Source organism: Buceros rhinoceros, unplaced genomic scaffold (assembly GCF_000710305.1).
Source record: "Buceros rhinoceros silvestris isolate BGI_N320 unplaced genomic scaffold, ASM71030v1 scaffold5216, whole genome shotgun sequence".
NCBI lineage: Eukaryota > Metazoa > Chordata > Aves > Bucerotiformes > Bucerotidae > Buceros > Buceros rhinoceros.
This window is the reverse complement of record NW_010419233.1, coordinates 1-23,273: the sequence shown is the minus strand read 5'-3', so window position 1 is coordinate 23,273 and position 23,273 is coordinate 1. Positions and strand designations below refer to the sequence as shown.

Genomic DNA, 23,273 nt, shown 5'->3' with positions numbered 1-23,273 from the left:
GCTGAACCCCCTCCCAGTTTATTACTCCTACATGACCTTAGTTCCTTAGCATTTCCACCAGGTGTCAAATTGAAATCTAAGCTGCCCAGCCTATTTGTTTAGAAAATTATTCACGATTTCTAAACATACCAACTTTCTCTTCTGCCCAATTTTCATTACCCCTATCAGCAGAGCACTCAAGTAACAGAAGAAAACAAGTAAATCACCTTTCAGTTAATTTGAAATGATGTTTGCTGTCCAGAGGTGATATAAGAACAAACAGCAATAAAGAGAACTTTCTTAGCTGTCGCTTTGCACAGTGATCACTCATTCTTTGCGTGCATCCACACGAGAATTAAAGGATGAAATGGGTGGAAATCATGATAGTGAAATCTGCTATAATGTTCAAACATAGAACTACACATATAAAAAAACATTGTAGAAGCATATGAAGACTTAATGCATTTAAAACCTGATCAAAGAACCAAAATCTCATCTCAAACTGAGGAAAGTACAGATGGGAAAGCTGTTAAGAAACAGAAACATCTTGAGGGTGGCTCCCCCTAACTTGGTAATAACCGTATCCTGTACTGATAAACATCTTGCACATCAGCCTCCGACTTTACTACCTATAAACACCCTGGCCTTTGACCTCCGGGTTTATTTAGTCCAGGATATGGTTAGCACCTAATAAACAGGCAGCACCTCAAGTTATCATAAGGGAAGTAGCATAACACCTGTCTTAAAGAAAAATTACTATATATGTGTATTAACTACTGTCATACACCAGGGACAACCACTTGTGTCACTCATTTGAACTCACGTAACAGAAACAGAGAAATCACCAGGTGAAGAGCATCTTCACCATATCAATATCAAAGTAACCCTTCAGAGACATTATCCACATTAAAAATCACCCAAAATACATCATTCTTCAAAAAAAAGTATTAATAGCCGAGGTCTGCTACTGCTACAGTGAAAAGGCAGCGTTGCCAAGATCAGCTCCCTGCTGTAGTGTTCGTCATGTTGTTATCATTCAGCGTTCACATGTTTTCAAACTTTCTTTCTCTCTAGTATGGTGGATGTTCAGATTAGGAGGAACAGCATCACACCAGCAGGCAAAAGAATAACGAAGGCTGCACTACGTGTACACGTGGGACCTCTGTTTTAAATCTCCTGATTCGAAGCATGCAGCAAATCCACAGTTGCCATCGTAGCTCACAAGCTCAGCAGGAGAGAGGAAAAATTATTTTTATTACTTTATGGTAAATGAAAAAAACATTCAGGGAGATAGGAGAATTGTGATGCGGTGATGTGAAACAGAAAAAATAATTTTGTAAACTGCTTTATTTTGAATACCCATTCTTTTATTTAGAAAGATCTCAAAAAACTGACTAGCAGACCATTTACTGGTTATCAAAACACATGTCTGTTTTTCCTTAAAATGCTGTTGTAGAAAAACGCTTATTTTCCAAAGGCAGAATAAATGTTTTGATATTGCCTGTAAAATCAGTTTGATCTGCAAATTTAATCCTATATGATAAAAGTGTTCCAAATATGAAATACGGAATATAAATCCTTGACTCTACCGAAAATGCTTTGGCACGCAGATGTTCCTCCTCCCTCCCCCAGATTTTAACTAAAAGCAGACATTTATAAATTGCCTTAATTTCAATGCAACAGGACAAGAGATTCATATGTTCTAAATTAGGATCTTACTCTCAGTCCGTATCAATTATCTAACACACAAGCAAGACAGCTTAATTGCATCCATCATATCCTCTGACAGGGTCATTAAATGTTAACAGAGGGCTCACAAATTACAACTTTTTAACGCAATCCTCACTTGAAACTGTGTTCATGTCACCAAAACTATGCGGAATTCTTGTTATGCAGAGAGATCGAAACGTCTCAACTCGCAGTTAACCAGTGTTCATACTGTATGGGTTCGGTTTTTAAATAAAGACATGTACTACACGCTAGCTCCGAGCCTTTCACGCACGCACACACCTGCTAACCTGCCTCTGTAAAAACAATCCAATGCGCAAACCATCCTTCAAACGGCTTTCCCAAATGTATGGCTTGGGAGGGCGTACACACAAAATGTTTTCACAGACAGTTTAACTGACGCTGTCTAACTACAGTTCTAACTACAGTTAAAGGTAAATTCTGCACCCAAATGAAAGCATATCAAATGCTGTAATAACTTAATGAACCCAAAACAGTTGTGCAACCACATCTGGAAACAAGCGGTTCCAGTTAAAGAAGTTGAATCATGCTAGTCAATATTTACGCCCTCTGCGTAAATAAGTTGCTATTTAGGCTTGATATTTGATTACCTATTTTTGATGAACCATTTCCTACCATCCAAAACCTCTGTTAGTAAAAAAACTACTCTTAGCATCTGTGAAGAAATATGCAGGAACAAAAGACTATGATCTACCGTGGCAATTAATACGGCGTACAGAGAAGGTCGGCTGGGTGCATGTGCCTGGCATCCTGCGTGACCACTGCATCTGAAACATCTGCCTGGGCAAAGGATAGGGGAGTCAAAATGTGCCAAACGAACACTTATCAGTAGAACTCCCAATACCAGAGGCAGAAACAGGACGAGACCCAGGCTGACAACCTCCCACCTGAGCTGTGTTACTGTTCCCATGGCCAATTTCAGCTCTTTCTAAATGCAAAACTGAACTTTCTTCCCATCCCAAACCGTAACTTCAGCTAAGGAAAAAGTATGGGTGGTGGCAGTGCTCTCAGCGCACTAAGAATTCCACCGACTCAGATGACTTGTAATCGCCGGTTCAACCACTGTAACCTGTCTGTGTGTTCACCAGCGCTGGGATCCCACAGATCTGCACCAGGAGGAGCTTGATAAACAAAGCTGGTAGGAGTGTTATCAAATAGGTGCCTTAATAAAGAACTTATTTATCCTTGTTTAGCCAGAACAATCCTTTGAGCAGTACGCAGGCATGCAGGACCTCCAGACTCTACCCGTGATGAGGTTTCATAAGCTGTTCAGAAGCGTATCTTTCCTGGGGAAAGTCACCTTGCATCAGAGCTGACATAAAGTTAAAAGCAGCAGTAAGTGATGTTAATGCTAAGTTTGGGGATAGGCTGGAACACACATGCAGCAGGTACAGTCGCAGGCTCACTCTACTGTGTATGAGAAGTGGAGTTATGATTTTGGTGGAGAAGGTGATAGTACCTGAATGAAAAGCTGATGACTACCACAGCTGCAAGAGACATGTTAGCAGACTAAAAATTACATATATACATAAAACAAATCGCTTAAAAAACAAACCAGAAAACCTTACTGAAAACATAACATTGCAAGGACCAGGAGGGCAGGAAGACAGCAAAATTACCACCACACTTCATTTCTCAAAATATTTCTTGGAAATGGAAAAATTATAAATGACAGAATACAAAATGAACTGTAAGTGCCTTTTATAAACCTAATTTCAAGCTGAAAAATTCACCCACAACATTCAGAATAATACAAGCATCACACAGCCTTGAGACAACTTCACATTTTAATCAGGAGAAAGTTTTGAGCTCAGAACATATGGAAATAGCCATTTGGAAAACCAGCCATAACACAGTCTACAATACGCTGCTGTGAATGACAGCAGCGCTGCAACCACTCGAACAAGATATTTCAGTGCTGAAGCTGCAGTGTTTGTCTTAGCATGGGCACAGATTTCTTGTGACAGTTCTGATAGACATCTAAAGGACACACTCCTTACGTACAGCTCTACAGCTCAACAGCAAAGAATCATTTCTTTTCTGGGAGCCAAGTTAAGGAATTATAAACCAAGGCTGGAAACCTGGCATTCTTCCCAAGACAAGCCCAATTACTGGAGTAAGACAACAAAATATTTAAATGTAAATGTCTGCCGGCTTTTGTACTGTGGTGTTGAAATATGTGAAGTGATAACATGACAGCAGTTTAAATGTTTCTGCTCCTGTCCCCTCCTGCTTCCCCACTTAAATTGTTACAGAAGGGAGATTTCTGTAGATGGAGTTGTGCCACTGACTACAAGCTCGCTTGATGGGAAATGGCTGCGAGGAAAGAACTACTTCGTGTGTGTGTGTGCTGCAGAAGGCTTGCACACGCCAAAAACATTTCATATTCCAAGAACTCCTGTAAATAACTGATTTTTCTTAGCATGTGAGATCAGAGGGAAGCATCAGTACCCACGTCCTTCAGCAGCCCTGAACCACTTTCATCTTCCAGAGAAGCACAGAATGTACGAAGCATTTTTCCTTACCCACTCTCGTCTCCACTTAAGAACCCCGCGACAGCACCAGGAAGTTCAGACTTAACGATGATAAGGTAAGACGACATAGCTGCAAAGAGAAGCAGAGCAGATTTAGTAGAGGCATTCCAGTACCTCTGGTTATAACAGTCAGCACGGCTTAACCAGAGTGGTTACGATCAGGACATCTCAGCTAAATTTAGACACCGTGGCTCCAGAATCAGAATTTTCTCACATACTTCCTTCCAAAACAGCTGCAAATCCCCAAGTCTTGCACTGCTGTTAACTAATATCTCCAAAGAGACTGCTACGATGTGAGTCCTGAAACAAGAAAAACCAAAGGACTAAAAGGCAAAACAATATAAACTACAGGCCTGACCTTTTACCTAGGAACAGGGACCTACAGGCTAGAGGCAGACGACACTGCGGCAGCTCTTCTTCCTCTTCACTCTTGTTAAGACGGTTTTAATGATGAGAGTAAATAGTAAGATTTGTTGCTATCAACACACAGGGTTTTTTTAAAGACTCACGTTTTATTGTAGTGCAGTTACTGTTGCACTAAATAAATATACATACAGAAATTTAAAAACATAATAGGACTTGAAAGGGTTTTTTCATATATATATATATACACTGCACGGTTTGGCCCGCAGAGGATTATCAGTGTCAGACCTCCACTTCTCATACTACACCCACCACCACGAAGATCCCAACATCAACAAGCACAAAACTACACAGGAACTGTGAATCAGAAGAGAAATTCTTAGTGACTCTTATAGGAATGCAGACTTGAAGTTCAGTGTTTATAGTTCTGTTCTGAAGAAAGCAGTGACGGGTACACATAAATTCAAAAGCTACTGCACCGTATCACTCTCCTCCTTCACTACGTAAAATGATCAAAGGCATGAAAGGGTTTTTAAGTCACAACTTATACTAACCTGATACCTTCACATACAGTTCATGTCACTGTTTTCTTTTACATAAGCAAGTATTTATATGAATCAAAAAACAGCAGAGAACTACTGAGAAAAATCAAGCTTTATAAACGGCTTCAACACACAGCAAAGCCTACTTGAAATTGATTTCCATCCCTCAGCAGCAAGTAATTCTACTAACATGCCAACAAAAGTTTGGTTACATTTAAAGCTTGACAAAAACTTCATCTGTTGGGTTCACATTTTACTGTTCTGTATTTAGTAATTCTTTCGAGTTTTACCATGGTGTATTTATTAATGCTTTAAAATTAAAAATAAATTTCAAAAAGGTAAACAGCAAACTTCCATAAGATGCTTTTTTAATACATTTATGGGTTTGTTTGGGTTTTTTTAAAGGAATGTTTTGAACCTTAAAAAACCATGTGGACTCAGACACTGCTGTTCTACAGCAGTTAATGTTAGATTTTGAGGAAAGGTAATGTGGTCTCTATAAAGAAAGCGAATTCTATTAATACAAAGTGACATCTACCTACCGCGAGGTTAAATTAAAACCATTTGGTAGGTTACTAAATAAGGAAATACTCATTTCTTCATAATTAAAAGCTCTGTTTTCTCCAGTGTCTGAGTATATTTCCCTGTTGGCGCGCAGCTGATGATTATGTCTGGTGAGGTGTTTATCTGCTGTCCTGATCTGCTCTCCTATTTGCGTGGAAGAGAATGTAGATTCCACCACAGAGAACCTTACAGCGTGCACATTTCTAAATCACCAGAATTTCTCAGAAAATTAACACAATTTCTCACGCTAAGCTAAGGCAGATGCGTATTTCACTCTAAGCAAAGACAGATTTTTAAAATTAAGTGGGGGAAGGGGGAGAAGGAAAATTCCTCTAAATTAGAACAATATTCGTTAGCATTCTTTCCTGTATCATACAGTACCTTATACACGCGCAAGTCAGAATTTCATATATTTATGTCCTTCAGAAAGATTCCAAAATCAGTCCTCTTGCAGCCTCAGCAAGCTTCAAATTAATTTCCAGATCAGATGTCCTCCTAATATGCAATATGTCACTCTTCCCTGCAGTCCTATTAGCCTCTGGCTAATCATTTGATCACTTATCCTTTGTTGTGCGCTTACTCTTTGTTTTGAAAAGAGGAGTCCTATTTCACTGAATTCCACTCCTAAGCAGGGAACCAATCATGCACCAAGAAACTTGCACATGCTAAACATTTACATGCATTTTTCTTCTGTTCTCTGGGCATCTGCGAAATAATCTCACATAGGAGAATTCCACCCTCCCCTCAATTTATATTCTCATTTGTCCTAGAAGATGAAGGAAATAAATAATATATTATTTTATTTATATCTTGACGCTCAGATAGAGACATGAATCTTGTACATAAACCTGAGCAGGACGCCCACACTAAATACAGTTTAAAAAGTCAAAATCCTGCTTTTTCTTTGCTTACAAACACAGCTGTAATTCTCCTCATGAGCAACAGCTCCTTGTAGCTTTACTCAGCGTGAAAGAAGAGACACTAACCACCGTAGAACTCTCTGAAACGCACTACAAAGTGAGCAAAGAACGCTGTTTGTTTTTTAAAGCTGAAACCAAAACAGCGAAACGTCTTCAAAAGGGACACAGCACCTTGAAAGAATTATCTCAAGGAGGAATACAGTGAGAGCCAGATAGCCTTTGCTCCAAATAAGAAATTTTACTTAACTTCCCTGATGCCCACCACAGCCGAAGGCACGTCAAGTTGTATTGTAAGAATGAAACGTCAGCTATCCCTGGCAGTCTTAATGTGTAACGGAAGGAAGAGATTACGCAGTCACGAGGCTGAACTGTGACACAAGTGAACACAACAAAAAGCATACCGTGTCCTTTGATTTATTCCACTTGGAAACACTGATTCCCGCTGTCATTCTGAAAATAGTTTCAGTGCTCTAATGGGTAACTTTTATCGCATACAAAAATTACAATACACATCCATCCATCTTTAGAAGTCAAGCAATCAAAGAAAATTACCGAATGTCAGCAGCAACGCTCCCTTCAGAGTTCACCCCCCTGCACCCATATAGTATGACAGAACCAAACTTACCGCTCTTGCAACCCAGTCTCAATCCCTACATTAAAAAAAAAGGTTTGTTTTCTTAATGTCGCCCTCTCCTTGCACCATGAGAATCTCCCTACAGCAGGAGATGAGGCGGGTTTCCTGCAGGACAAATGGTGTACAATGACGTAGTCTGAGGCTTTAGCAATATGCAGATGCAACAAGTACCGGACTACAACTACGTGAGCAACCTTCACACACCTGCTTCCTAACTTTCAGGTCCTGATTTTGCACATATTATGCTATTTCAGAACAATTTTCAGTATGCTCCAAAAATATCACTTTGCCACGTTCTGAAAACTTGGCATTAGCTCTTTGTCAAAACAAAAAAAAAAGATGATTGCTAAAATATAAAATCGGGCACTTGCTTCACACTTCCTTTACCATGAGCTATGGCTCTCTATAAATATACGCGCCAGGTACATGTTCAGAATGTCCTTTTTGTGCTACAATATTGTTTAACACTAAGCATGTATGCCCCTACCTCAAAAACATTAGTTGCTGGAAAGAAGGGAAGCCAAGGTTGTGTTTTCAAAATAGCCCCAAAATCCCTCTCCTGAGGTAGCCCAGTCTTAAAGTCAAACATGTGAGGGGCTTTTTGGTTACTGGAAAAAGAAGCGTGACTTTTCCCTTACCACCCCACCCAGAACGAGATCAGTTGCTGAGGTCCACAGCAGTGATGCAAGAGACTACGTACATTAAATTCTGTGTAAATTCCTTCCTTAGAAAACAGCTGGAGATAAATATCTTTGAATTGTTTAATTGAAGGGACTGAATCTAACTCTTCCAGTTCGTTTTTCCTAAGCTACCGCTGTAGCTGACCGCACTACAGCTCCGTAAAGATGTCTTACATCACTAAACACTGCGCAAGAGTGGAACTTCACACAGGAGAAGGTCAGGGGCTGGGGAAAACCAGACTGTATCTGTACAGCCACCCTGGTGCTTCAGCTCCTAGTGAAGACAGAGGGGTGCTGACTCGGGAGCCAGGACAAAAAGACAGAGCAATCTTGATTCTCATCTGGGGTAACACCAGGCAGGACACATTCCTCATGAATGCCTACAGATAATTAAGATAAAGGAAAATGCTTGCAACACTCATCCTCTGAAGAGTTCAGTTAGTAAGAGCCCAACTTTTTTCCCCAAATGATGAAAAGATTAAAGGCTGAAAGACAGAAATAGCAGAATAAATCCTACTGGGGTCACTGCACACCCCAACCCCACCAAGCTCTAACTTTCATAGCAACTGCTGGGGACAAACCCCTTTGGGCTTGTGTCTCCCTTCGCCGGTACGGAGGTCACTTAAAATTGAATCCATCCTAATCCAAACAATGTGACAAAATCCAAAAGGAAAGCAGGGAAGGATTTCAAGAAAGAAAATCAAACTACAGAGGATTTGGGGCAAGCTGTCATTTCTCCTGTCAAAGAATTAGAATGGAATAGCAAGCTCGGGAGTTCTTCAGCATTGCACTGAGCTCCTCAGAAGTAATTCAAATTATGGGACGCCGGCAATGATGCAGGGATGCCACTGACGCCCTCACATTGTACGGCCTTAAAATCACACTCTTCTGCTTTCATTTTGCAATGAACATCCCTCGTATTCGATTTTAAGAAGTCTCCCAACTACACGATGCATTGTTCTTAGTATTTCCTGCTAGTGGAAGATTACAAACAACAAAAAAATTTGTTGGGATCATTTCTTTGTTCTGGGGTTTTTTCATGTATGTGTGAAAGGAGATGTCATGCTTGGTCATATGGAAAAGTTATGAGAACTTGGTTGTCAACTTCTTCGCTAGTTTTCACATTATGGAGACTCATTCTGATGAATTTCCACCTTGCTGATTCCATTTCCTTGTAAGTTTAGCTTTCACCTGAATTACTCTGGAACTTATCTATGGCAAGCTTAAAAAAAAAAATCCTTCTTATTCCCCAGGGAACACGTGGGCAGCAGATTTATTTTGGTGAAACTTCATTAGTTTAATTGTATTTGTGCAGTTAAGCTAACAAAACCAAAATGTTTTCTACACAGCTTAACATATATTCCGTTCTGAAGCAGAGTGGCAGGTGGGGATTTCTGTGGGTTTTTTAAATCTTTACAGTATCAAACCTTCCAACAACCATTCACTGCAACACAAAAACACGAGAGCATGGGTCATCAATTGTTAATCAGTACAGGAGCTGACAAACCTGCCCTTAATTAAGGCAGCTCTGCGCTGGAAATCCTCCCTTTGAATCAGTAAGGATAATTACGCTTCCAGGTCAACAGCAAACCGCACTGTGAAAACAAACAGTCAAGTTTGTTTGAAAACAGAATTACACTTCCCAAACTTAAAGGAAGCTCAGTCATTTCTTAAGGTATAAACAAGACAGGTCTTGGCATGTAACACGCTGTATTTTACTCTTCCATAATTTGCAGCATTCAATTATTTTCAATGTTTGTACTGCACTCTGACTACAAAACTAAAGCTATTCCCATCTGCCTCCCATTAGCAAAAAATATTTGCTCCTTTTAAATTTGAGACAAATTTTGTAAATACTTTAAAAACTACATTTCAGATTAGATGAACTCTGAAAAAATAAAATTCGGAAAACAAAATTGTCCAGTTAAGTTGATGAAACAAGGTCTTTGTTTTTAATCCATGCTCAGCATTTATAAGTCCTGACTCAGAGAGCGCAGATATAACAGACACACGCGTGGCCGGCAGAGGGGGGTGCGGGCCCGGCGCTGCTCCCTGGCACTTGCCCACCACTGGCCACTACTCGCCCACCACTGGCCACCAGTATGTTTTTTCCAGTGGTTGTGCCTCTTGATTTACTTCGGGAAGCTTGAAAAATATGAGCTATGGGGATGTAAGTGGACATTTAGCCGGTCTGACTTTCATAGCGGGGTTTCTGCGCATTGTCGGTCACATCAGCTGCATTAACAGGCCATAAAACCCAGCTGAAGAACTGCATCTCCCATCAGAACTAATCCTGTAACCTCTGTTTACTACCTACAGCATTCAGGCAGACCCAAGGATAAAACTGCGCTCCAGGGATACAGAACAATTTTTATTTCCCCCATTACTTGCTCTTACGGAGAAAGAAAATGTGTCTCTTTGAGGACACGCAGGATATTGAAACAAAATCTGCAAGCATCGGTGACAGAAATTACAATTAATTAAACCACATTTACATTAGGGAACAAATAATTCTTTGTAAAATTAAGATAGGTGTCAGAAAAGCAGAGTTGCAAGGACTGGCTGCAGTGATCACCAGGGCAAAAGCCACTAGGTTACTCACATGAACCCGCAGCAGAAGAATTCCCCTGGGTATCACAGCCAATCGAGAGAGATTAGGCAAAATAAAGTCTGTTGCAAAAAATCCTCGCACGGACCACCTATGCTACATGTACTGCAGGTTCTACTGTGGTGCTTAATCCCACAGCTAATAAATTTTAAATAATTAAACTCATGTTCTCAGCAGTTTCAATTAACGTCTCCGTGTATCACAGCTCCGGGCCGACGGTACCTCCCTGCAGCAGTGACCTTCGGCTGATACCAGCCCGCAGCCCAGAGCAGTACGCTGTAAAACTACCCGCATGCTTCCTGCTAGACCTCAATGCTGAAGATTTGTTAGTGTTGGCAACAGGCTGCGAGCTGCTCTTGTGCAATGCTTTATTGTGTTTGTCTCCATTTTTCCACCAGCTTTGCTAAAATAATTCATTCTCTAACTTCATTACATATGCTTTAGGATTCCTACTGATTTTGTCTCGGACGCAGGGCTGTGGACTGTCCTCCTTTTCAGTCACATCTGCAGAGAGGACAATTCCTGGAGGAGAAATTTCCATCTTCCTTCCCCCTTCAAAAAGCACCTTGGAAGCTTGCAGAACTTCCCTGGCAGGAGAGGTGGAAGGGCTGCGTGACACCGAGCCATGGCTTTGGCCCACTCTGCCTCATCCATCACTTCCTAGAAGCACAACGCTGTTAAAACAATAGCGGGGACTCCATCCAACTCCCGTCGCTTCTGGGAGGGACTGCATCAGGAGCCTGCAGAGCCCTTGGAACTTGGGGCTTCTGATAGCAGCCTCCCTCGTGCCTCCTACAGCTCCAGGCGTACAACTTCCCCAAGGGCTCGCTCCCATCTTAGAGGGCGCATGTCAAGACCCAAAATCTTTCACGATCTTCTGCATGGCAGGTAAGAAACGGACGCTTGAACGATCACCCCACTCCCAGATGTGGGGTGAAAGGAGAGGGTTGTCAGGAGTGGATGAGCAGAGTGACAGCCAGGTAGACCGCTGTTTGACAGTCTAGGGTCCACTCTGCAATCCCACAGACACGACAACAACGCAGCAGTTCACCTATAACTAACCACTAGTTATTTAGGTTAAAGGTCTGCTGGACTGGGCCAGAATACCGACGAACTATATAGAATGATAAAAAACTGAGCAGTCTGGCCATCCCATCCAACCTTCTGGTTTCACATCACTAACAAATACCCACGTTGCAAGAACAAGTACATACAGATATAAGGAAATACTCTCTCAGCAAGGGAAATAGTCTCAAAGTTTAATCACTCTAAGCTAAGAATTTCTGTATGTTCTAAGAAGTCTTTAAGTCCCAGTATTTAAGATAACCTAATTTACATTTGGATATCACAAAGTTAACACATTATCCTGACACATCCTCAGTTAATCCTTGGGACTGAAATGGATTCTAGTATTTGATTTGTGTTACTTGGATTAACCTAACACCAAGTGTTCCAAAAGATGATTAAAAATCCACAGGAAATGCTCACATTAGAGATACATGTTAAAATTCCAAGCGAAGTACTTGAAATCAATTTTTTTTTAACCTTTTAAATTCCAAATTTGACCAAGCAGTACTTTCCTATAGCTGTACAAACAGCTTATCTTTAGGCATCCTGCTAGTAGAAAAACAACTCCCCTGTCTACTCAGAGCCGTAAGCGTACACCATTGGGATGTCAAATGCAAATCTGCACTTCAAGCTTTCTTTTTAAAAAGCGCGGACACGTTGGGAAGCATAACTATACTCAAACAATTCCCGAGAAGCTTTCTCCACCACAAATGAAGGTAAATCACTGCCACACTTAAACTAGTTTGAGAAGTGATCAGACCAAATTTTTTAAAAAGCCCAGACTAGATGCTGACAGTGACTTTACCCTAGTAAAGTCGTTTATTTTAATCACAAGCCGTCATTCATTATCTCATGCTCTCCAATCACTTTCGACATAAGATACTGTATAATGCAATGCACACAGGTCTGATGATGGAGGAGGTATCACAAAATAATATATTTTATTTATCTGCAATTAAAGATGTTGACAGAGCCTGGGTGTCTGCCCCACAGGTAGGGTGCTGTCAGTTCCTCCAAAGAGACCAAAAACCAAGAAGAGGGGAACACTTATCAAAGTGCACTAGGGGCAGAAGCTAAGCTTCACACTGAATTCCAGCACAGCTCCCATTTGGAGAGACTACGCTCCACAGTTTCACCACTCCCATTTAAAACAGCAGAACGGTCGGAAGACAAGGAAACCTCCTCTCTTTCTATGCATTTCTTCAAGAGTCAAGGCTCAGTGAGAGGTGAACTCTTCATCCCTCCTGTTTTTTTAAGAGCCTGTTAGGCTGCAGGATAGTCATCTTCAGAGACGATTCCTGACACTGTGCTGCTCTGCTGACTTGGACTGCAGCATCGCAGACTCTGCCAAAGGCAGTTGTTAAGGAGAGAAACGACACAGCTGGGAGCACTGCTCCCAAACAGACATCTAAATGCTAACCAGAAGCTGTGATAGCTTCTTGCAGCAACATCTTCTGTACAGGAGAAGGTGCGAAGGAGGTCCAAGATCACTCTTCCTCACACATGAGAGGGTGTTTAGATACTACCAAAATTGATTTGGGGAAGGAAAGTTCTCTTTTCAGTGCACTTGAAACTAAATGAGCTTTGCAATCAGATGTACTGGATACATGAACCATCTCAATGCAAGTTATTGCTGCTGGTACCAGAAGAACCAAAAGAATTTTGAAAGCTTCCATCAAAATGAGGTCACCAAAAATATTTGAAAGAAGAGTTTCAGCTTGCAAAAACCTACTTTTTAACTAGTTAAACTGAAAACCACTGGTTGGCAAACCAGATCCAACTTGCTGGCAAAGAATGTCTCTGCAGAAAACGGAATAAATTGTTTGATAATATCCAGCATGCACTAGTTTGGGGCTCTAGAGTTACCGAGCTGAATTTTATTAAAATGACACAGAGAAGGTTATGAACTGCTACGAAGAAGAAGCAAGAGTCATATTTCCTTTGACCACAGAGTCTTGTACGCAATCCCAGAGCCTCCAGAACCTGTACTGTGTAACCTTCCTTCTCTAGTACTGTTTATTTAGAGGTCCACTCAAACAGCAAAGGAAATTAAAAATGTTCAGAACATCCTCTAAAACCTGTATGAATAAATAATCCTTAATCTCAGAATTAAATATGTCTACTCCTGCCTGAAATTGATGCTTGGGGTTTTACAGCCATTTCCATCAGGCAGTTTTTATTATTGGAGCTTTCAGAGTAAGAAAAGATTCCTCTTTTAGCATAAAAGAAGTTACCTGGTCTAGTTTTCGGTCTCTCCTTAGTGACAAAACTCAGCAATCACTGAATTAATTGTCTGGACTCGACAGGTAATCCTACAGGAAAGGAGAACAACACCGGAATCTGTTTCCTTCTGTCAATGACTGCGAACATGTCTATCTTCCTGAGGGTAGGGGACGGCGATTCCCTCATCTAAAAGGAAGTATCCAAAACATTCACAGCCAAAAATATTTAACATTGTTCTGTTAAGCACGGTCTACTTTCAGACAATTAATTTCTAAGGGCACTACTATTCAGTAACTGTCAAATATGTGAACGTACCTGACCAAGACTTAATGCTTAGGCAATTTTTTTAAAACAGAGACTGCTAGTGTTAATTTATTGTCACTCGCCAGGGACAACAAAGTAAGAATAATGTAACTGGACAGCCCAGCACAGAACAACACAGATTTTCAGCTCATGTGGTAGAAGTCAGCAAACTAAACCACACCCCCAAAACATACAGTATTGAACTAACAAAAAGAAAAAACTACCATTAACGAACAGAGGAAACTTCATGGCTAAGTAAACATTACAAAAATCACCAAAGCACATAAGCAAGTTCCAACATCAAAGACAGAAACACATGATATGATAAAATGTAGCTACCAAGTGCAAACATATGAAACAGCGTAGAAGAGATCCTGCTTCCTCAGCCTCTTCCCATTAGCAGGCCAGCTCAGCTGGACGTGCTCCACACCCTGTGAGGCAGGGTCAGGCATACAATCCAACTCACACCGGTGCCCCCACCTGCCCCGTGACTACAGCACTTCCACTTAGCATGATCACATAATCTTTTTCTCCAAGTTTTCTGTCCTTTTAATCAGCCTCTTAAGAACATTTTCATTTACTTATTGCCTTGGGTGTTTTTGGAGTTCCGTACTGTAGAGGTTATACTCTACTCAGTTAACATTTAGCATATGAAGTTTCTTACCTCCGATATTCTGGATAATTATTGTAGTTGCAACAAGGACCTATAAAAAAAACATTGATTTCTTTAGAAAGGTTAAGGATAACTAAAATCATATGTCTATAGCAGTCATAAAACACATACGTATTATCTTAAACAGACCAGATGTAGAAGCGATAACTAGTACTGAAGGGAAGGACATCTTCTCTTTACTGAAGAGGTTAACACGTGGAAACCAACAGCATCAAAAATGAATGTAAAAGCAAAAAGTGTCCCTGAAAATACTACATTTTCATTCGGAGATGACAAACAAAGAGAATTTATAGAGTGAAGCCTGTTCTGCAGAGATGAGGTTTTTAAATCACTGAAAACATCTAAGCGTGTTCTAGTTGACACCGGGAGAGTACAAATGAAAACTATCGCTCACCTCTGAAAAGACAATCAGAGTATTTTCTAACTGTCATGAATGCAATTATTCTTTTAAACTTCTGAACTAGATAGACTTTTCTTTAGCATTTGTGATTATTCATATTGGACTGTTACAAAAGTAGAAATGATCACAGGCTATTAAACAACTTGTCTGAATCCACAGAATTAACTTCCAACTAGAAAAAAAAACCCTAAAAATATCTGAAGTTTCCCCAGTGTTGTGTTTTCATTTCAGTTCTAAAATAGTACATTAATCTAGAACAGTTTTTTATTTTTACCTACTGATGCAGCAGGACTCTCCTACCCTAGTGCTACCATCAAGTCAACTTGGAAAAAAAATCAAGCCACACTTACAAGTAGAAAAACAAATTTGTACTTTTGAATAAAATCCGAAAGGAGAGTTGCCATTTTTTCAATTGATCAGATGGAATTCATTTAAAATCTGACATTATTTTCCAAGTCAGTTCAAAAGTCACCAGGGAAAGAAAAGAAAAAAAACACGACAAAAAAAAAGAAGCATGGTATTTTGGAATTTGCCATAGATGGAAACAAATACTTCATGCCTTTGGAAAGCGCCAGTCAGCAATCTTCCAGTAGCAGAAAATCATTCTAACAAAGCTCAGAAAAATCAGTTTGACAGGAACTCACCGTAAGGTTGAATAAGTGCTTCCCTTCAAGAGCAGTTATCAGTAGTTTACCATCAGCCTGAAGGGCTCTGGCTGTATCATCAGCAAATGACTCCAGTGAGGGAAGAGTACTTCTTTACACATAAAAACCAAAAAACAGAGCCACCTGTGCCTGACTGAAGTGAGGAGCATTCAGGGACAGGATTAGAACTCAGAATGGTTGATTTTTTGACTTCCCTAGTTTACCACAACAGGATCAGTTAAAAGCGATGCATTCAGGAGGCAGATCTCAAATACATGACTTAGAGCTTTCAGACTGAAAATAGAGAAAATAGTCTAACACAATCAGTAGCATGAAGCACTCACAGAAACAGCAAATCTTGGTTTGGGATGTAGTACCAGCCATGTTCTGTCTAAAACGTAGGTAATAATTACAGCTCTTGTCACGGTCAAGTTCTCAACCAGTGCTCTGTTTTGCAGGCAAGTTTTAAGAAACGTGTATAAATATATTAAAGATGCTTCAAGAGAGAAAGACGAACGTTCCAGAAAACATCAGTTCCTCAGGAAAGCTTGGGGAACTTTGGTTAATTATTTTAGCCAAACAACAGCTTCTGAGCCTAGAAATATTCCAGTGCTCTCCATGCACACTGAAAATAAAAGACCAGACGATTTCTAGCACAAATTGCTTAAATTGAAAATTATGGAAAAGTGTATTAGGAAGCACAAAAAACGTACTGATGTTGACTACATCGCGAAGCTGTGAAATCTCCTTCATTTAAGTTTTTAAATACCAGATTAGATAAACATCAGCCAAGAATGGTTTATGCATGTTTAACCCTGCTTCAGAGTAACGGCAGACTAAGTCACACTTTAGAATCTCCTATGACTTATGCATCTAAGGGCTTGTGTACAAAACAGCACCTGCAAAAATGATTTTAATTCATACCTTGCTAATATCAAGGTTTGTAATCTCTTGAGATTGATCATATGTTAACTTTGACTGATAAATACTAATCCTCAGAGAACACTCGTATCTCCTTATTAATGTTAATAGGAGTCTTACAAACACCAAATAGCTCAGATTTAATTCCCAGTTACATGAAAACAGAAGAAATTAGACTTTGATCTGTTAAGCAGGACTCATTTTTTTTTTTAATGTACATCGTACCATTAAAATCGCACTTCTGTGTGGTAAAATCTGCTTTTAGTATCGTGGAAATGAAACACCGAGCACAGAAGTCAAAACATTAAGTGTGCAGTATTCACAGCCAGAATTCCCTGTGCACCCAGTACTACTGGACAGGATTGTCTATCAGCAAAAACAGATTCGGTACACACCTCTAAAAAGGTGTGGCTTACGTGGTGATTACTCATATCAAAAAACACTGGTTTGCTGGTGGGGTTTTTTTGTTGCAAGTTTTTTTTTTTTCCTTTTTTTAATCATGAGATAAAACAAGAAGTAAGAAGCATTCATCTGAAGAGTTTATTAAACAAAAGAAAAAAAATTACCATGCATTAAACATACTCTTATATGTTCCTACAGCGGAAACGACATGCAAGGCGCCCACAGTAAAACTCTTACCTGTCTCTCAGCAGTTCACAGCAGAGGGACAACGGGGCTGTCGCAAACCTGAAAGGGATTGCTGAGCCGCCCTGACAACAACGCCAGCGAGCAGGTATTCGTACGGAGAACTGAAAACCCAACACGCTGACAGGAACGCAGCACAAAATCCTGCCTTTAAGGAACGTCTGCTTTACTGTTAACTAAAGTTTGGGTTTCCACAGACCAGACATCATAACCGAAACAAAGCGAGAAGCTTCAGGACCTAGGGGACTTTTCCGTATACCAGACGTCAGTAATTACACTACACGTTTCATTTGCATGTCTCTGCTGTGCAAAGAACACTTGTGTATCAGGAGCATGAGAGCAAGAAGGAAAATACACAGGTAAAAAAAAAAAACTACTCACCTTTCCAGTTGATCCAAATGCAAACAGGCCAAGGTCTTCGTAAGACGTGACAGCTGTTAGTAAGGAAAACAAAAGCTAAAATGCTTCTAACTTTGAAATCACTGGAGAGCTCTAGCTTTGCCTTTTTTTCCCCTTCTTAAATGACAGGACAGAATTAAGAGTATTTTATAGTATTTTTTTATTTACAAAATAATGTTTATACACCCCTCTACAAAATACAGCTATATGCTCAACCACTCCAAGACCCTCCAGAAACTCAATTTAGTATTAGAAATAGTAATATTTAAATAATAATAATGATAATACATTAATGGAAATTTGACTTCTCCCAAAGATTTTTGTGAACGATACTGTAGGTGAAGAATTCTTGTTAGCTTCAATTATTAGATATAAGATATTCCCACATTTTGTTAAAAGGGTACAATTTTTTTTCAAATGAAGACAGCAACAGAGGAACCATTTTCATCTTTCTGTAACTATAAACCCCAATCACCATCTCATCAGCTTTTAAATACTCAGCACTATCTATTTTCAAGAGAGCTGAAGATAAACACATTCCTTGCTCGAAATCTATTATTAGAAAGAAACAAAACACACCAAAGCAAAACCAAAAACAAAAAATCTGCCCTTACCTGCACCTGACCTACATAATCACCTTAAAAGAGCCTGTGGTTTCCTGTATGCTTTTGTTGAGCTTGACCTGAAGCTCACTTCTAATAATGCTGCTAACTCAAACCAAGCCCTTCTTGGAAAGAAGGAAGTCATTTTAAAGTCTTTCATTGTTGCTCTGTATTTTGTTATTAGAAACTCAAGCGATATCAAAAAGATGAAAGTTTTCTGAGAAATACCACTCACTTTCTTGGTATATAATAAAACAGCCCACGGTTATAAATGCCTCAAGGGGTAAAATGAATCTTAAACCCACAGAGTTTTATTGTCACAACGTTTGCTTTCCCTTCCTCGGTTTAACTTGGTGCGCTACTGCTTCTGCTCCTCTCACATCTCTACCAGGGCCCAGCCCTGAGTCTGAGCTGCTGGGGACAGACCTGTACACTCGATGAAGTCCCTCTGAAGGAAATGATACGAGACATGGGAGACTGAGGTGGTTCCCAGGCATCAGATGATGGGACTGGAGCCCCAGACTGCCCAGACTTAGGTGGTTTTGTGTCACTGAAGTTCTGCACACAATCAGATCAATGCTCCAGAGGAAAATATAAAACAGAACAAAAAAACCCTCCAAAACTTCCCTAATTTTCTCATATGATTTCCTCGAGGGCGGTGTTTCACATTCTGCTCTACTACTGCCACCAATACGCTATGACAAAAGAAATTAAATAACAAAATTAAACGAGCCAGAGTCAGCTCTCAGCATAAACCTGGATAAATCTCTTACATCTGCCATTACACTGATAATTCCTGTTTAATTGTATATATCTTGCATGTCTTATTAGATTTAGATTTTAACATTTTTATTATGTTTCTTAGATTTCTAGTTATGAAGCTACTGATCACAAGAACAAAAATATAGCATTTTAAAAGCCATCTCCAATGGCATTAAAAAAAAAAAAATCAGTAAAATGTTAAACATATTTAGGAAAGTTGTTTTTACCACATGGGAACAAATATACAGCACATGCGTACAAAGAGTTACCAACAAAGAGAACAAAATTTTCCATAAAATTTCAAAACAGCAATATGAAACCTTAGAATATTTTCTAAAGTAACTCTGTTTCTGCAGTCGATTTAGTCCTGTGAATACTTTACTCTTGTTATTTCAATAATATAGGGAACAAAACACTAAGCACAAATGACATGAACAAGTTCTGCCTCAGTGACTTGATTTCTGTTATGTTATTAATGCAAACTGGAAATTACCTATTAGTCGTTGCTAACTCAAAGTGAAAAGCAAAACAAAAGCCATGAAAATTCAAAGTACACCCCACTTAAATTCCCAGTTCCTCCGCTTACTGAGTAAGCTTAGCCTTTGTCAGCACAAACCCCAAAACAATGCAGGTCGTACCGAATTAACACTGGGAGAAAACATTGACTAAACTAATCCAAATTCCACACTTGACACTTGGGAGTATTTTTTTTGGTAAGCCTTTTGGTCTACACAGATCATTTGATTCTGTCAAAGTCCAGCCCAACATCATTTAAAAACTGAAGACCCTTCTTTAAACTATAACCAAAATGCCTGTGCTTAATAAATCCTGGTCTGTTTGGAACGGAGTTAACAGCAGAGCTTCCTTTTCAGAAGGTATTTTATTTTACAGGTTGGCTCTTTCCTAGGATTACTTTTCTGATGTGAATACCTGAATAAATACTTTACAAACACTTTTAAAGGTTTTTCTTCTCCAGCCTTTTAATTTTTTAGCTCCTTTTTTAATATAAAACTACTCAAATTTCTTTCCAATTCCTTGTCATGAATTAAGCTTAATGCTATAACATTGTTCACAAATGCCTGTAGGTTTTATAAAGAAAAACGTTCAATTAGCTGCTTAGGAAGCAAACATGTCCACGGATTTTACTTTGCCAAGGCACAACAGGTCATACAACTCACTTTTAAAGACAAGGTTCCAAGGAAAAACTTGGAATGCTATCTAACTTCTAATTAATTCAATAGTTTACAGGAATTATAGTAAATATAAGCCGAGAGAAATCTTCATTTTTAGAAAAAAAACCCAAACACAGAAACACAGAAGTTTTGCTGTAAATGCAGCAAACTTATCTAGACATAGTCCTGGTGTGAGCATTACCTGTCAACATGAGGTGATAGCTAATTATTAACTGTAAATTACCGGTTTCTGACAACAGAAGTACTTCGCCCTAACATTTCAGTGGTAGTCCTTGCTTTCAGTTGTGTGCAGTTTCAAAACATTTTCTTGAGGTGCAATGTTGCCTTTGGACAATAACTGAAGCTTTAAACCATCCTTATACATGAAGTCTGAACGTTCATAACATCAAAACTTTTCTTCTAAAAACTTAAATCCTTAGTTTTCCCCTCTTGACAGTAGTTCTTTTGCAAGGATCTCTTTAATTATTATTTTACCGAACAACTCATACCGCTAAGTGCCTATGTAATACAGAACTTTTCAGCCTCAAATAAGAGGCAAAGATGATAAAAGATTACCTCGAGTTCCCCCTTTTGTTTAGCTTCTAAACTCTCTTTCTAGCTACTTACTTCAGGTTCTGATTCTATTTCTCCTCTCCCAGAGGAGAAAAAAATTACTAAAAAAACCACTAAATCACCAAGCAGCCAACGATATCAATGATAAAAGGAACCCCACCTTTGAGAAACTTTTTTTAAGTATGTATGAAGGAGATCACTCAACAGGTGAAGACAGGAGCAGCAGATCTAAGAAGAATGAGGAAGCAATCACCTGAGAGAGCAAAGCTGGCTATAGAAAATAAAGCCAGTAAGGAAGAAACAGAAGCTTTCCCCCACCACCTTTGAAGAGAGGAAGACAGATGAGGGAAACAATAACCAGCTGACTGGAAGAGAAGGAGGCTTCCTGCTATAATATGATCTTAGTGTACGAGAACTCAAGGAACCAGATAGTTGTTACAGTAACAATTAAAAGAAGCAAGAACTAAAACATTACCAGATTCGATCGCAGATATTGGACTTTGTTGTTGGAACAGTCTCAAAGCAGTGTAATTTCTAAGGACTGCAGTGTGACTTCTCAGTATCAAAAATGCTGTAATCCACAAACCCATAAATCTAATAATAACTGATAAATCTAAAATGTCTGCACCTCTAAAATGTGCCACGAGAGTTATGATAATCCCACCTGGTCACAAAAGCTGAAGGGTATCCATCTCACACCATAAACAAAATATGTATTACAAGGAGCTGAACCAGAGTCTGCTTTTTCATTGCTGTTAAGCTTTCACTGAAAGCAACTGCACACTGAAGCAGCGCAGTTCAGCCAGCGCCAAAGCAATTCTGCTACAGAAATACAGGACCTATCTCTGTGGAAAGATGAGAGGCATTCGAAAAAAAAAAAAGAAAGTGAAAATCTAGGAATCAGGTGGTTTCTTTTCATAAGAAGTTTCAAAATAGTATTTCTAAATGGCAGATAGGAATCGTTAAAACCGTTCAGTATGTCAAGGCCAGTGAATCGGACACGGCTCTCTGCTACCGTGCTGTAACTACCGTAATTATACTGGGCCATGCCTTTGTGATACAGGTGAGGAAGTACTTCAGAGATCCCCGTTAAACATACAACCTTCTCACTTACCAGTCTGAGTGCACATACTGAGCAGAAGAAACACCGAGTAAGCAGCGAGGCTGGCAACAAGCAGCAGCAAGATACTAAAAAACACAAAACATTCACAATTATGCCACTTTTACAAGGCAGTGCACTTTCTGGCTTTAAGAATGCTACTTCTGCAAGAAGCGAACTATCACAAGACCAGATTTCCTCATTTTATGGCTTCTATCTGCTGACTGTGGTTCATAAGGTCTGTGACCTCCCCAACACTTGCCAAGTTCCACTGCTTCTCCTATTGTTCACCACAGTGTATCACAGAGCACACAGGGTAAAGGCCTGATAGCTGAATTACAGAGAGGACATAAACACCGGAGTTTGGGTGTATACACATGCACAGACAAACACGTATCTTCTAATGAAGTCAATCTAATGCTTAGAAAATGGTCAAAGTGACAATTCTGATGACTCTGGCCCTGTTATCCACAGGTTAGCACATACAACAAGCAGAAATGCAAACAAAAGCACAAGCTGATTCACATTTTCCAGATGTGTCCCCAGAAGTCCCTTTTCTGGAACTAAAGGAGAAAGCAGCTTCGACATGTAAATATCAATCTATTAGAAGCAATGGCCAAGAAATTGCCACCGTGTGGCAATTTAAAGCAACATCTGGGCAGGACTTACGTTAGGCCAGATCTGGATGACTAAACCAAAGAGGGGAGATCTCGTTCAACAATGCTGAAAAGCACAAGTTATTTGTGTCCTCCTCAGTTTTTGCACAGGACTCTTAGTAATCACGTTTTGTTCCATTTAAAACTACAAGACAAGTTTAAAAACAAAACCTGAAAACTTACCTAAACCCCAAGATCCCTGTGTTGGCCATTGCATAGGATAAGCCAAGGATCCCACTTCCCATGATCGCATTCATCAAATTAAATACTGAGAAACCAAAGGAAGAGCCACGATTTGGAGGATTCTGTTAAAAAAAGGGCAAAACAAAGCAGAGTTGGTGGGAGAAGTGTTTTAGTCTTTCACAGCAGGAAATTTAAGAGAGGGGGGACACAGTCAACTTTTCCTTCCCTAATGTAAATCAGTAAAATCCCTTTTCTCGTTCTGAGACCTCGCAAACCCTCGTGCAGATACGATAACACGGTGCTGTCCCATGAGGATCTCCAGACCTTGGAGAACGGTGGCACTAAAGCAGCCCAGAGCGCGGGGCTGAGCGAGCGGC

General features: G+C 39.8%; 1 protein-coding gene across 1 annotated transcript in view; it reads right to left on the bottom strand.

The window, feature by feature from the left end:
- The window catches only part of SLC38A6 (solute carrier family 38, member 6), a gene marked incomplete at its 5' end in the record, with an annotated part of 37,827 nt that extends 14,809 nt beyond the window's left edge, over window positions 1-23,018 (bottom strand). Inside the window, 5 exons of the mRNA XM_010138817.1 lie at window positions 4,254-4,332; window positions 14,832-14,871; window positions 17,832-17,884; window positions 22,073-22,146; window positions 22,897-23,018. Of these exons, the coding sequence (XP_010137119.1) occupies window positions 4,254-4,332; window positions 14,832-14,871; window positions 17,832-17,884; window positions 22,073-22,146; window positions 22,897-23,018 (368 nt within the window). The remainder of the gene's footprint in view (window positions 1-4,253; window positions 4,333-14,831; window positions 14,872-17,831; window positions 17,885-22,072; window positions 22,147-22,896) is intronic.
- Window positions 23,019-23,273: the final 255 nt, after the last annotated feature.